At 40.4% G+C, this 14,735-nt stretch overlaps 1 protein-coding gene across 1 annotated transcript in view; it reads right to left on the bottom strand.

The window, feature by feature from the left end:
- The window catches only part of LOC143106734 (selenocysteine insertion sequence-binding protein 2-like), an 83,795-nt gene that overhangs the window by 22,279 nt on the left and 46,781 nt on the right, over window positions 1–14,735 (bottom strand). Inside the window, exon 12 of the mRNA XM_076271181.1 lies at window positions 4,487–4,601. Coding sequence (XP_076127296.1) covers window positions 4,487–4,601 — 115 coding nt within the window. The remainder of the gene's footprint in view (window positions 1–4,486; window positions 4,602–14,735) is intronic.

The following is a 14,735-nucleotide window of genomic DNA, read 5'->3' as shown; positions in this document are numbered from 1 at the left end:
TGATGAGTTTATATGGTTAAATTATTTGCTTGGTAGATAAGGTTTAATATAGTTGGAATGACTGAACAGTTAAATAGGTTTATAATTGAAATGGTTAAATTATTTAGGCAGATAGTTGACGATAACTAACAATTGGAATGGCTCCAATGTTTGCTAGCAGTTATGCTAACTATGTTAACAAAGATAATAATGTTAACCAAGTTACTATGCTAACTAGCATGCTAACAATGTTAAAATGTTAACTATAATAACCATATGACTTAACTAACCTAGCTAATCATTTTTATGCTAACATGCTAACTATGCTAACCATGTGACTTAGCTAACTTAGCTAATCATTTTTAGCAGTTTAGCAGCTAGCTACAGTAGGTAGGAGTCATAGTTGATGACAAGTAACAGTTACAATGGCTGAACAGTTAAAAAGTTCAGTAGTTTAAAGGGTTAAATTGTTTAACAGTGAAATATTGTAGTGAGGACTTTTATTTTGAAACAGTTTTTGGCAGAGGAAGCAGTTGAACAGGATGTGTAGTCTTAATAGGGCCAGTTTTTATGCTTAAAGCCTGAGACTGGCAGTTGATGCAGGTGGCCTGAACACCTGCCATAGGATTCTAATTGCTTAACGGCTCTATTGTGATGTCATCAGCCCATGTTAAGTCTATGGGTAAATTTTGAACAGTTTTTAATTAATAGTTTAAAAAGTATAAAAGTTACAAAGCTGAAAAATACATAGCACCCATGTCCTAAGTAAGACCTACGTAACATAGTTTGAATGAAGTTTCTATGTTGATAGCAATAAATTTATGGTTAAAATGGATAATAATTTAACTTCAAGACTGCTTTTAGTTAGCCATGTAACCTTCCTTGGTTTAAACAAAGACACCCTCCCCTCCCCCAATGGAATGCTAATGTGCTGGTTAAGGACTATCAGGTACACAAGACAAAGGATGCTTACCTTGATATAATGTATCCATGTGTCATGAAATGTAAATGTATTCATGTTTGGTATCATTCTGATAGTCTCAGTACAAGGATTGTAATGATTTGATTGTGAGAATGTTTGGAACATTCTATAAGTGATATTTCTGATATATATGATATCTCCCCTCATGCTATTCTGATAAGAATGCATAGGTGTGAAATAGGTGTGTGAGTAGGTGTGTCTGATGCCAACTGGAGAACCAATCATGTGGGATTGTTCTTGGCGCCATTTTCCTCTTTGTTTAACTCATACAAAAGTGATTAACTTGCATTGTAAGACACAAGATTAGGACATGGAGAACTGAGAGAGAGAGGGTGATCTTACAGAGGCCATGGCCTGGGCTAGGCCTACATAGACCATAGACCTTTTTTTGTACTCTCTCTGCCTGTAACAGAATAAACCTGATTCCTGAGTTTTTCCTGAAGTTCGCCAGTCTAAGATGAATATTAAGTAATTATTCACCACAATTACTTTCAACGTTAAACGGTTGAAGCTGCATTAAGTGCGTTAGAAGAAGAAAAATAACTAGAAAAGCATTTCCTGAAGGAAATACAGTGCATGAAAATGCAAAAATATGATGTAAAATATCATACAGAGTAAAAACAAACTATATTGGTTGCTAGGTAGATGAGGTTTAATATAGTTGGAATGACTGAACGGTTAAATAGGTGGATAATTTAAATGGTTAAATTATTTAGGTAGATAAATGACGATAACTGACAGTTGGAATGGCTCTAATGTTTGCTAGCAGTTATGCTAACTATGTTATCAAAGATAATGTTAACCAAGTTACTTAACTTAGCTAATGTTTTCATTTTTAGTAGTTATGCTAACTGCTAACATGCTAACTATGTTAACCATGTGACTTAGCTAACCTAGCTAATCATTTTTAGTAGGTATGTTAACTATGTTAACTAGCATGTTAACATGTTAAGTATGCTAACCATGTGACTTAGCTTACTTAGCTAGTGGAAGAATAAGAATAAGAAGCCTAGGAAGAACAGTACAGTGCATTTTCATGCACTGTAAAAAGCCTTGGAAGAACAGTACAGTGCATTTTCATGCACTGTAACTAGAAAAGCATTTCCTGAAGGAAATAAAGTGCATGAAAATGCAAAAAATATGATGTAAAATATCATACAGAGTAAAAACAAACTATATTGGTTGCTAGGTAGATGAGGTTTAATATAGTTGGAATGACTGAACAGTTAAATAGGTGGATAGTTTATATAGTTAAATGATTTGCTTGGTAGATAAGGTTTAATATAGTTGGAATGATTGAACGGTTAAATAGGTGGATCATTTAAATCAGTGTTTCCCAAAGTCTGGGTCGCGACCCACGGGTGGGTCGCAGGAGATTTTATTTGGGTCGCCAGCACAATTTATGTTGTGTTATAGGCCTAACTGATACCATTTGTCATTTGATACCAGGAAAGCTAACAGTTTTCTATTAGGATGTAGATTGTTAACTACCACAGTCATGGTTTTGTCATAAAAGCTCATGAAACTGGCGCATGAAACTGGGGGACGAACGCATCGCAGAGGGGGTGCCAACATGGATATCTACCTCTCAAAATGAAACCGTTCTGTGGGGCGCCTACCATGTACCTCGCAGTTGCTAAGTGCAAGGGACATGAATCCGCCTATTTGCACGAACATTAATAGATACCAGCTTCTCAACTTTACCGATTAAAATCTAGTGACCGTGCTGTCAAAGCAGACATCCATAGAACGGACATAAGGCCATTCAATTTGCAGTTCCGATTGCAGATGAAATCTTTAAAGTTAATAACAACAGTGCATTATAGTCTACAATTTAAATGGGCATTTTAAACACTATTCCTCTCGTTTTCTACCTCGCTAACTCCAAAGTAAAGGCGCATTCTTCCGGCTATTGTGCAAACGCCTCTTGTACTGATATAACGACTATACAATATAATATAATACAACAATACAATATAACGACTTGAGTTTTTTGCTGTTTACATTGGAATTGACGTCCACAGTGTTATGGACACATTTGTCTGCAACGCAACGTAGCCTACAACATTTTATTTTTTAGAAATACAGGAACAGCTTACTATGCTGACGAATGACGACTGCGCAACATACGAGAATTTCCCCTACTCTCGGATGCGCATTAAAACGTATCTTTTCAGTAGTCATTTCCAACTTTTCACGCTGATGGTTAAATTTGAAGTGAAATGGGTCACGATGGTCTGTCATTTTTAAAAAGTGGGTCGCCAGAAAAAAAGTTTGGGAAACACTGATTTAAATGGTTAAATTACTTAGGTAGATAATTGACGATAACTGACAGTTGGAATGGCTCTAATGTTTGCTAGCAGTTATGCTAACTATATGTTATCAAAGATAATAATGTTAACCAAGTTACTTAACTTAGCTAATGTTTTCATTTTTAGTAGTTATGCTAACTAGCATGTTTGTATGCTTAAAGCCTGAGACTGGCAGTTGAAGCAGGTGGCCCGAACACCTGCCATAGGATTCTAATTGCTTAACGGCTCTATTGTGATGTCATCAGCCCAAAACAGTTTTTAATTAATAGTTTAAAAAGTATAAAAGTTACAAAGCTGAAAAATACATAGCACCCATGTCCTAAGTAAGCCCTACGTAACAATGAAGTTTCTACGTTAAACGGTTGTTAGCGGAAGAATAAGAATAAGAAGCCTAGGAAGAACAGTACAGTGCATTTTCATGCACTGTAATAATAAAACTTAAGAAGAACAATAAGTGTGCTTGCAAGCACACTTAATATAATAAACAACTACACTAGCAGCTGTCCTAATGAAGAGGTGAAGCAATACAGTGGTAAAAATGCCCCTGTCCCAATTTTTTTGAGACGTGTTGCCTGCATTAAATTCAAAATGAACATATTTTTTATTTCACTCGAACTTAAATATAGGGTTGACATGATTTCTAAATCATAGTATTCTTTTTTTTTATTCACATTCGGGTTGTACATACGATCCCATTACATACACACAGGCCCATTCCACTCCTTAACCATAAATCAATTTCTCGCTGATGGGCGTTATTTATCCAAATACCTCGCCTGTTCTTGGTCTGATTGATTCTCTCCAGTTTTATTGGTCTCTGTTTATGTGGACTGTTAACATAAATGTAATATCATCTAATTGGATATATGTCAGTACATCACACCTGTCCATCACACCTGAACTGGGGACTTCTCAGTTTGAAGTGGGGGCTTTGCGAGAGCTCCCAGAAGAATGTTTTGACGTCACTCAGCATGCTGAACAGTACTTCCCAGAGTAACTTTGATTAACTACGTGATGTTAGCCTTCTGGCTAGCTAGCCTATGAACATTAGCAACATTGCCTGTTTGTTGTTGTCAAGTCAACGCTCTCAGTTCAAAGGTATGGAATTCCAAAGTGGGAACCTTCCCACTCCCCAGCTGCATGAACGCATGATAGTCTTCCATGACATCCCTACCTAGACCACAGCATTGACACACATAACCACTTTACTTACTCTCTGAATTTTCTACTATGGATTTTAGGATGATGTGGAATGGTGGCCTCCATCAGGGTGTTTTCATGAGGTTGATCCGCTTCAGAACCATCAAGAAAAAGATTGCTGATCTCACCTGCAGTAGAAATGAACAAAAAACATACACGTTGAGTGGTTAAAATATCACTTATGTGTCCTAATCCATGGGATGAGTTGATGTGAATACATCACCCATTTTTCACCCATTTTGATCACTGGACTTCCAAATATAAAAGATCAGGAGCCATATCTATGAAAGGGATATTTAAATCAACCTGACCACAACTCAAACTGTGAATATTAACAAGACAAAAGGGGAAGATCACGCAAATGTATACATCTAGGGTAAAAACTAAAACTTAAAACATCTCTACAAAACACATCTGGAATGATTACCAATTACTTAACATTTACAAAACAAGTTAAAGTTTGTTTCTATGTGCCCTAGATCAAAGGTTACAGCATTCTGAAGATGACAAGTGGAGTGTCAGGCAGTATAGATTTGTGCTCTTGAAAAACTAATTTATCTGAAAGTAATTGTGAAAGATATTGCCAACTTTTTTTTAATTCTATTCTTGTTTTATGGTGCACACGTTTCCCTTAATATGGTTTTGAGAAAAAAATTAAGAAAAAATATATCTAAAGGGGTTTTAGGAGACGTTTAAAAATGGTGTTCTGTAACTCCATTACTGTGAAATGCTGTTTTTTCCCCCCTCCCTCAATGGCATTAATGGCTATGGTAAGACTCTTTATTTAGTATATTTCATTTGAAAATTCAAATTCGTCACTGGGTCACGGGGCCAGTGGCTACCCCACTTTTCGGGGAAAAATAAAAAATAAAATAAATTTCCCGACGCACCACAAAACATCTTGCCTATTCGTCTGGGGCTTTCTATAGTTTCAGTAGGCTACGGGCTGTATCGTGAGACAAACAGCAAGAACAGAATAGGTTAATGTATTTCACTAAAGCCGCTGTCCAAACCCCCTGCGTGCGGATACATACAGCGTGAATAACTAACATTTTATTCGTTGCCTACATCTTTTTTTGTCTTATTTGAAACAATTATTGTAGGTATCCATTAGCTACTTTACCACCAGAAATAATCGGCACTTACGCGTGTGCTCTCTATCTCCTTCTCTCCTAGAAATGCACATTTTTGTTGGAAGATCACCTGGCGAAAATGCGTGTATTTCTTTTCCAATTGTTCTATTCCAATTGCTATTCGAATATTTATAATCCCATACAGCAAGAGGCTGGCAAACCGCTGTCATTGGTGGCATAGCTGGCGGTCCGTTGGCATTTTGCTCATCGGTTCTCTGGCGGTCCGCTGGCGGGTTGCAGATAAATTGCCCAATATTTTGCCACTATTGGTCTAAAATCTTTTTCCTTTTTTTACAGTTATACTCCATATATAATTTTATTAACTTTTCTTAATATTTATGACAAGTTAAATTTAAAGAGATGGTGGTCCAACGGCGGACAAACTTGCCTTCCTCGAAAAAAATACTTTTTTACTCATTTTAACAAACACAATGTAAAAATGTTCTCCCATAACAAAGTCATTTATTTATTTTTTAAGAATAGAAATAGAAAAGTATAGTGTAAAAGTATAAAAGAGGTATTTGTTCTGTGATAACCACATTGCCACAACCTACATTGTGAGCAGTTTATACTTTATGACTCTATCCCTTTATGCAAGTGTAAGTGTAGGTATGATCAGTTACTTTACTTTACTTTTAGGGTCAACCAGGGCCCACGCACTTAGGTCTCAAAAAATTCTGAAAATTCACTTTTTTATAGATGGTTATGAGGAGCAATGTGAGAGAGAAATTTGATGATCATTGATCGTGGTTTTGGACGTTAAGCCTTTTCCATAGGCGTCAGTGAAGGAGATTGAAGAATGACCATTTTTTTATACGAAAATATTTCTTAACTACAAAAACTCAGTGTCATTCAGACTCAACCCTCTTGTTGTTTTATTATCTTTTTCGTTGTCGTTTGAACGTTGGCAAGCAGGCATGTTGCGGTTGCAATTTAAGTGAAATTTCTACAGTAGGCCTACAACATGCTGTTAGGCTGGGCTACTGTCAATGTACTTGTACAGGTAAATGTTCAACAATTGCTGGTGTACAGGTTATATAATCAATTAGCTAAACTATTTGTCCAGCTGTTTAAACATTTTTTCGTGCTACATTCAAACGCAAAAGGTGCTTTGATATATTTTTCGTTTGAACGTCGGCAAGCAGGCATGCTTTGGTTGCAATGAATGAGGATAATTGCTTTTTTTTGCATTATTTTGAATATGACTCGCTCCAGTCTCAACAGCACGTACTTTTTCCACACGCTAAGTTGTAACACACATAGGCCTATCCCCTCTCGCTTTCTCTCTCTCCATCCCTGCACACGGTGCTTTCTTAAAGGAGCTGCACCATTTTACAACAATTGCATCTACATTTTCATATTAGAATGTTTTGTCAAGTGTAAGCTTAAACTACCGTGATCAATTTAAGTTCCCGTGCCCCCGCTGAAAGTCTCTTATGCTCTTATGCGTTTATCGTTTCACTATCAAATCTATAAGTAACCGTGACAAATAGGGTATAAGATATATAAACTCACGCTATTGTATTATCATATATGTTTGGTAATGGCTCAGCTTTCTCTGATTGTTCTACTGACTTGGAAACTGCATCATGGAAGCAGTAAGTCAAGTCGCATCAAAAATAGTAGTGGCACCAAAGTGACACCTTGTGGTTGTTTGTGTCAACTGCAGTTTGTGCCATTTCTGCCGAGAAAATGGGGATCGTGATTCCTGAAGGAACCCGTCCAAACTTAACAGGGACCCACTGTATGTAAGATCAATACTTTCCAAGATACAGCCAGTTTTACAGGGGGAGGGGGGTGTCGATTTTGTTCGGGCTCTTTTTTTTGTCAAAGTTCACAAGCCCACAGCGCAAGAACTAAACCGTGTAGGAGGCTCAAATTTTGCATGCTGGTACATAAATAGGAATAGTATGTAGCAAAATCGTCACGTTTGGTCTGGATAATCCTGCATGGCCATAGCCGTCCCTCAAAGTTGATACAAATTTTATTGGAGTTTTTGGCTGGGCTCTGTTTAAGCCTTCAGAAGACATATTTGTACTCAACATAGGCTCTTGATTTATTTTCCTTACTGAGATAAGTAGAATTACTCACAAAAAACAATGAACAGAAAATAAATTCCTTCAGGGTCTGAACAGCAGACTTTACAAGTCTAAAAAATCATTTTGGTTCTCATTTTCAGAGCACCCAAACACCTTGTGGGAATAGTGTTGTCACGATACCAAAATTATGACTTCGATACGATATCTGCCATAAATATCACGATGCTCGATACTGAAACGATACTACGGCGAAATCCTAAGATATCTGGAAAAGAAAGGACTCATACCTCCTACCTGTTGCAATATATCGGTGTGCATTCCTACATTACGTCTATTTCTTTGATAACATGATTTGCTACCACGTAACAATTATTAGGACTCGATTCGTGTTTTAAGCATTTTCACTTCATACGGTTACAAAACTGAAATCAAGCACAAAAGTATTGTTTATAGCAAAATTGATATCAGCCTAAAAATAAATATATTCTCTTACTCCTTATCTTAATTTGATTACATAAGGCCAATAATTTTTAGTGAATATCAAGTGACTGCAAACTTTGTATATGCTAGGCCTACTTCAAAAACTTAAACGGAGCTGGTTAAAATAAACATGTCAAAACAGCACTCAGAACAACCAAAAACAACCAATAACAACCAAACGGGAACGTTGTGTGAAGGTACTGTGCAACCATAGGAGAACGTTTTGGTTGGTTGGTTCCCTTAGGTAACGTTCCCTAACCGTTAGTTTTTGGTTTGGTTCGAACTACCCTTTAGGGAACCATACACTAACGTTCCCGAACGTTCCCTTAACGTTTTGTGTTAGTGGGGTCAACACGCTTTGGTGGTATTATATGCTGTGGGCTTTAATTAGCACATTTCGGGTATCCTATCTTACATCTGGCCAATAATTATTAAAGAAATTGCAGTCTACATGCCATGACAAATATTACCAGTAGTACTGACCGAAAATGAAATAGATTGTTTACAAGTTATGGTAATGTTATTCTGGCGTGAACATTGCGCTTTCATCACGTTAGCACCCTATGATTACAGCTCGTTATGTCTCGTCAAAATGCATTGATGAAGGAAGGTTCGCTTTATCCCAGAGAACCATATACTCGTTTCACTTAGGCTAGACTAAAACAGAAGAGAAGATCTTGGCACTAACCATGTAGTCCTGTTTTCTATAGCATATTCGTTAACCTGTCGTTTTTTGAACTCTTTAAAAATGTTGGGATATGTCTGCGAGGTGTTTAGCCAAGTTCCATGCGTAGCTACTGCTTTTAAATGACTTTGAACTTTGACTTTTTGATTTTACAAACGGGCCTCTTCGCGATGTATCCGAAATAGTTGCAGATTTCACTTCACCTTTTGTTTTTTCCACAAGGCCGAGGACTGTCGGCAAAGAACTATGTTGACGTTGGCTGCGCACTCACTCAGAGCTGCCTGCTTGACACGCCCACTTGCCTAGATGCGTGCAAGGAGCAGTGAGAGCAGCAGTTCACACAAACACAGAACGTTATTATTTTAATAAAGTATCGATTCTAAAAACGTCGAAAATCGCATCGTTTTTTGCGTTAAGGCATCGTGATACCTTTTTAGTATCGATACACCGTTCAACACTATGTGGGAATATACAAAGATTTTTTAAATATTTTTTTCTTTATTCTCCATGATCTTTTCTTTTTTAAAACACCAATTTGACTTGTCTTATGCAAATCTTTCTTTTTTACTTTCCACCCTGAACATGGGTGTTGAAAGATGTCAGTCATGAGGCAGATGTAGAAGAATTCCGTGAGCTTTATTCTGATAACTTACAGCACGTACAACTACAGCTTGCTTGCTCTCCCGCGTTATCTAAGACTGGCTTGCTCTGTAGTGGTAGGCTGTATATACAGATAATTCCTTAGAGCGCCACCTAGTGGCACTAGAACACTGTAACATCTCCCTTTACATGTAACTGGAGCCAGAACCCTTTACCAGTGCAGCTCCTGTGTTAAAGCACTGGCTATGAAAGAGCATAACTAATATAAACTCTTGAGAAAAGCACACAATTAACAAAACATAAATGCATTAGTTTTAAAATTTCCAGTACCCATTGTCTGCAGGTACTATAACTGTCATGCCCTGTTTTTTTTCTTTTTTTCTTTTAGATAACAAAGTCAGTGGTGAATCTTGCAGGTCGCTGAATGTTGCTCCTCGTTCTGGTATGTTGTAGGGGAGGGGAAGGGGGAGGGGGCGGTTGGGAGATGGAGGTTGGCTCATGGGTGCATCTTCAGCTGCTGTATCTGGTATGTTAGTCGGGGTCTCAATGCCACCTTCAGTGTTCCAGTTGTCGGTGTCGTCGAGCAGTGGATTGCTGTGGTTTGGAGTGATGGTAAGTTGTTCCTGCACTGGACGAATGTCTCTGCGGTTTCGACGGTATTTCTTCCCATTCACCAGAACCACATATGAGCAATCGTGAAGCTGGTCAATGCATAAGCCCAGCGCCCATGTGCCGTCTGGATGGTTGGGGTGAAGAAGGACTCGTACCGTCTGTCCTTGCGTGATGGGTCGGAGGTCACGAGCATGAAGGTCGTATCTGTGTTTGACTGCTGCCCCTTTGACTCTTTTCTTTGCGACTACATCTGTCGTCACTTCAGGGTTCAGAAGCACACTCTGTCTGGGCAGGAGTGATCGGGTCCGCCTTGACATGAGTCTTTGGACTGGCGAGCTGTCAAGGCCTTCGGTCGGAGTGTTTCTCCATTCTAGTACTGCTTTCCATGGGTCTTCTCCATCCATTGTACAGCGTTTCAGTAACACTTTGGCTATTTTCACTGCTGACTCCACTTTACCGTTGCTTTGGCTATGATATGGCGATGAGGTTGCATGTTCAAAGTCCCACTCCTCTGCAAATTGTTGGAATTCCATGCTATTGAAGGGGGGGCCATTATCCGAGAAGACAGTGTGAGGCGTGCCATGTCTGCAAAATTGTTTCATGCTTCAATGTGCAGCTCTTGATGCTGAAAAGGTCTATTCCGACTTTGGACCACGGGATGTCTGGAATGTGGTGTGCGGTGAGTATTTCTTTTTGTTGTTTCCCCTGAGTGGCATTACAGGTGGCACAGCCATTTGTGAAGTTCTTGATGTCATCCGCAATTCCTGGCCAGAAAATGGCCTCACGGGCCTTCCTCTGACTGGCCTCAATACCAGAGTGCCCTATGTGAATCTTCTGCAGGAAGCTGTTGCGCAATGTTTCAGGGATGAAGATCCGCTGTCCTTTGAAAATTAGGCCTTCTTCTGTTGTAAGTTCTTCTCTGTATGTCCAAAATGGACGAAGGAAAGGGTCCACAGCTTGCCTGTGCTCTGGCCAGCCCTTGCTGATGTGTCTGTTCAGCGCCTGTGCCACTGGATCTTGAGCAGAGTGTGTCTTGATGGTCTCCAGTGTCTTTGTAGTGATGTTGGTGTTGCTGCTGTGACTGACATGTTCAAGGTCTGCTGACGTCAGTCCCAAGGCATATACCGAGGATGGTGTCTGCATTTGTGGGTGTTCCACATTAGGCTGTGGGGTTCTGGACAAGAAGTCAGCTAAATGGAGGTCCTTGCCTGGCTTTTACAGCAGGTGTATCTGGTACCTCTGTAATCTGAGCAACATCCGTTGCAGTCTCTTTGGTGCCATGAGCAATGACTTCTTGAAAATTGCTTCGAGGGGCTTGTGATCACTGTGAACAGTGATGTGATCCCTGCCATGAAGGTACTGATCAAATTTGTCACATGCGAAGACAATGGCGAGGCATTCCTTTTCTATTTGCGCGTACCTCTGTTCAGTTGGCGTCAGCGTCCTCGAGGCAAAGGCTACAGGCTGTCTATTTTGAAGGAGGGCTGCTCCCAGGCCTGTTTTACTTGCGTCACATTGCAGGGTGACCTCTTCGTTAAGGTCGTAGTATTTTAGGACAGGATGCTGTGTGACGAGCTGTTTGATACAGCACAATGCCTCTTCATGCTGTGAGAGCCAGGCCCATTCGACATCCTTGTTGGTCAGACGCCTGAGGGGCTCACAGACGTCTGACAAGTGGGGCAAGAATTTAGAGAGGTAGTTGACAAATCCAAGCAGTCGTTGAAGCGACTTCACATCATGTGGCGTTTGCATGTTCTGAACAGCAGTTACCTTGTCTGGATCTGGACATAATCCTTTAGTGGTAAGTAGGTGTCCCATGTATGTCACACTAGGGAGCTTTAGTCTGAGTTTTCTTTTGTTGAGCTTTAGGTTGACTGTCCTGGCTCGTTGGAGGAGGGCTGCCAGATTGTTGTCATGATCCATCATTGCTGCTTCATTGGTGTCACCGCATCCATAAACAAGGATGTCATCAGCAATCACCGCCACACCTTTAAGTCCTTGCAACACTTCTTGTTGTCTTCGCTGATACTCTTCGGCCGCTGGCTTAATCCCAAAAGGCATCCTGAGCCACCTGTAGCGCCCTAAAGGTGTCCAGAATGTAGTGAGATAGCTGCTTGCCTCGTCCAGCTGTATTTGCCAGTAGCCGTCTTTCGCATCTAAGACTGAAAATGTCTTTGCCTTGGCTATTTCAGGTAGAATCTCCTCTATTGTCGGCATCTGAAAGTGCGATCGAAGTAGAGCTTTGTTCAGTACTGTGGGGTCGATGCAAATGCGGAGCTTGTCCTTCTTTTCCACCACTACCATATTGCTGATCCATGGAGTTGGGTCTGTGACTTTGGCAATGATGCCCCTTGTTTCCATGTCTTCTATGGCCTTTGTGATAGGAATTGGGACCCTGCGAGGGAGTTGCTGCACAGGTCTTATGGCGGGGTCGACCTTCAGATGGAGCTCACCAGGGAGGCATCCCAGGCCATCGAACACGTCATCATATGAGGCTATGAGCTCCTCTTGTCTTTGGTGTGGTGGCGCCGTCTGCTTGTCCTGCATCAATACTGTGTACGACGTGGCCGCTGGTAATCTGGAGTAAGTTGAGTCGTAGGCAGGTGTCTGCTGAGAGCAGAGGGGTTTGTGATGTCTCTATTACATGGAATTTCAGGACGTATGCGTTGCCATCATGTTCTGCCTTGAGACTGCATTCCCCTTTTGGCTGTATCAGTGTCCCATCATATAGCTTGAGAGTGGCTTTGCTTGGTGACAGGGGCGGATTGCCATCTTGGAGCAGGCGCTGGAGGTCTCGGAAACCAATGACATTGACAGTGGAACCAGTGTCTAGTTGGCATTTTATGACATGTGAGGGGTCATACTGAAGCATTTAGTCATTGTGTGGGGCTAATTTCAGGTGTATGAACCACTTGTTCCTGTTGGCTTGCATGAAATGTATGTGAGCGAGGTAAAGCATTGAATCATTTTCATCTTCCCTCTCCTCATCCTTTTCAACTAGATTCAGTTGTGGCTTGCGCTGTGCTTGTTTGCAGACTCTTGCAAAATGATTCCGTTTTCCACATGCTTTGCATAGTACACCATAAGCTGGACAGTTGGCCTTGCCGTGGACAGTTCCACAATAACGACATGTGTTTGTATGCGATGATTTTTGCCTGGTGTGTTCTGGCATATTTGGCTGTTTACTTCCCCTTTGCCCCTGGCGACCGTCTCGTGACGCATAGTTGACGGTTTGCTGATCATCGCCGACAATTTTCTTAAGTTGAGCTAAAGTTTGTTCACTTGCACGGCACATATCAACAGCTTGAGTCAATGTCAATTTCGGCTCGCGCAGCATCCGAGCTTGTGCGTTCGTATCTTTTGTGCCTATAACAAGTTTGTCTCGGAGTAAATCATCTCTCAGGCAGCCAAAGTCACAAGTGTCCGCTAGCTTTCTTAGCTTGGCTATGTACTGGTCTGTAGTTTCATTTTGGCTTTGTTTGCAATTGTTAAACACAAACCTTTCGTAGATCACGTTTCTGGTCGGTTCAAAGTGTTTTTGTAGTGCATCTAGGACTTTCTTTGGATCTGCCCGGTCCGCGTCAGGCATATGAAGGTGACGCTGCAGTTGATGGTATTCTTTCCCCATTACTGATAGCAGTGTGGCCAAGCGAATGTTGTTGTCTTTTTCGTCTAATCCAGTTGCGATTTCGTAGTTGTCCCACTGCGCGCGGAAAAACATCCAATTGTTGAACACATCGCCCTTCATGTCCATGGGCTCCGGGACTGGGATGTGATACGCCATTCTGAAAGTTGCTTTCTTTCTTGTGGTTTAAGTCGGATTTCTAGTCTGCTCACCGTTCGTTCACGTGTCCAAAAGGCATCCGGGTTAGACTTCTGACACCATGTTGAAAGATGTCAGTCATGAGGCAGATGTAGAAGAATTCCGTGAGCTTTATTCTGATAACTTACAGCACGTACAACTACAGCTTGCTTGCTCTCCCGCGTTATCTAAGACTGGCTTGCTCTGTAGTGGTAGGCTGTATATACAGATAATTCCTTAGAGCGCCACCTAGTGGCACTAGAACACTGTAACAATGGGCAAAATGCACCATTGACATCAATATGTTTTGTATAAAGCTACCACAGGTTACTCTATACAACCACAGGTGGCAGTGTGGTGACTATATAAAACATATTGATGTCAATGGGGCATTTTTTTTTGCTACTGAGTTAACTTCCCTTTTGGATAGTTATCTAAACCAGGGTGAAATAACAAAACGTGAATATGATTTTCTGAATAATAAATCCCCAAAGATGGCTATTTTCTACACACTACCTAAAATACACAAAAGGCTTACAAAACCACCAGGCCGTCCAATTGTCTCTGGCATTGACTCTTTAACTGCCAATATGTCCAAATATGTGGATTTCTTCCTAAGACCAATTGTGGAATCACTGCCATCTTATGTTAAAGACTCAGGTGACATGATAGTAACAATAGAACAGTTCCCACCTATCACAGATGAGGTTATACTTGCCAGTTTTGATATTGTATCCCTATACACAAACGTATCACATAGTGGAGGCATTAAGGCAATTGAATACTTCTTGAGCCAACGAAAAAACAAACTTCCATCTAATGAAACAAATTGGCTGAATTTGTACTTACGCGTAATTTCTTTACGTTTGATGATAACTTTTACTTACAAGAATGGGGGAGCTCAATGGGAT

This window comes from Alosa pseudoharengus, unplaced genomic scaffold, assembly GCF_046254945.1.
Source record: "Alosa pseudoharengus isolate Yale_2024_CS ecotype anadromous, Long Island Sound unplaced genomic scaffold, YU_APseudo_1.1 YU_APseudo_1.1_scf_6, whole genome shotgun sequence".
Classification (NCBI taxonomy): Eukaryota; Metazoa; Chordata; class Actinopteri; order Clupeiformes; family Clupeidae; genus Alosa; species Alosa pseudoharengus.
This window is presented reverse-complemented; position numbering and strand designations above follow the sequence as displayed.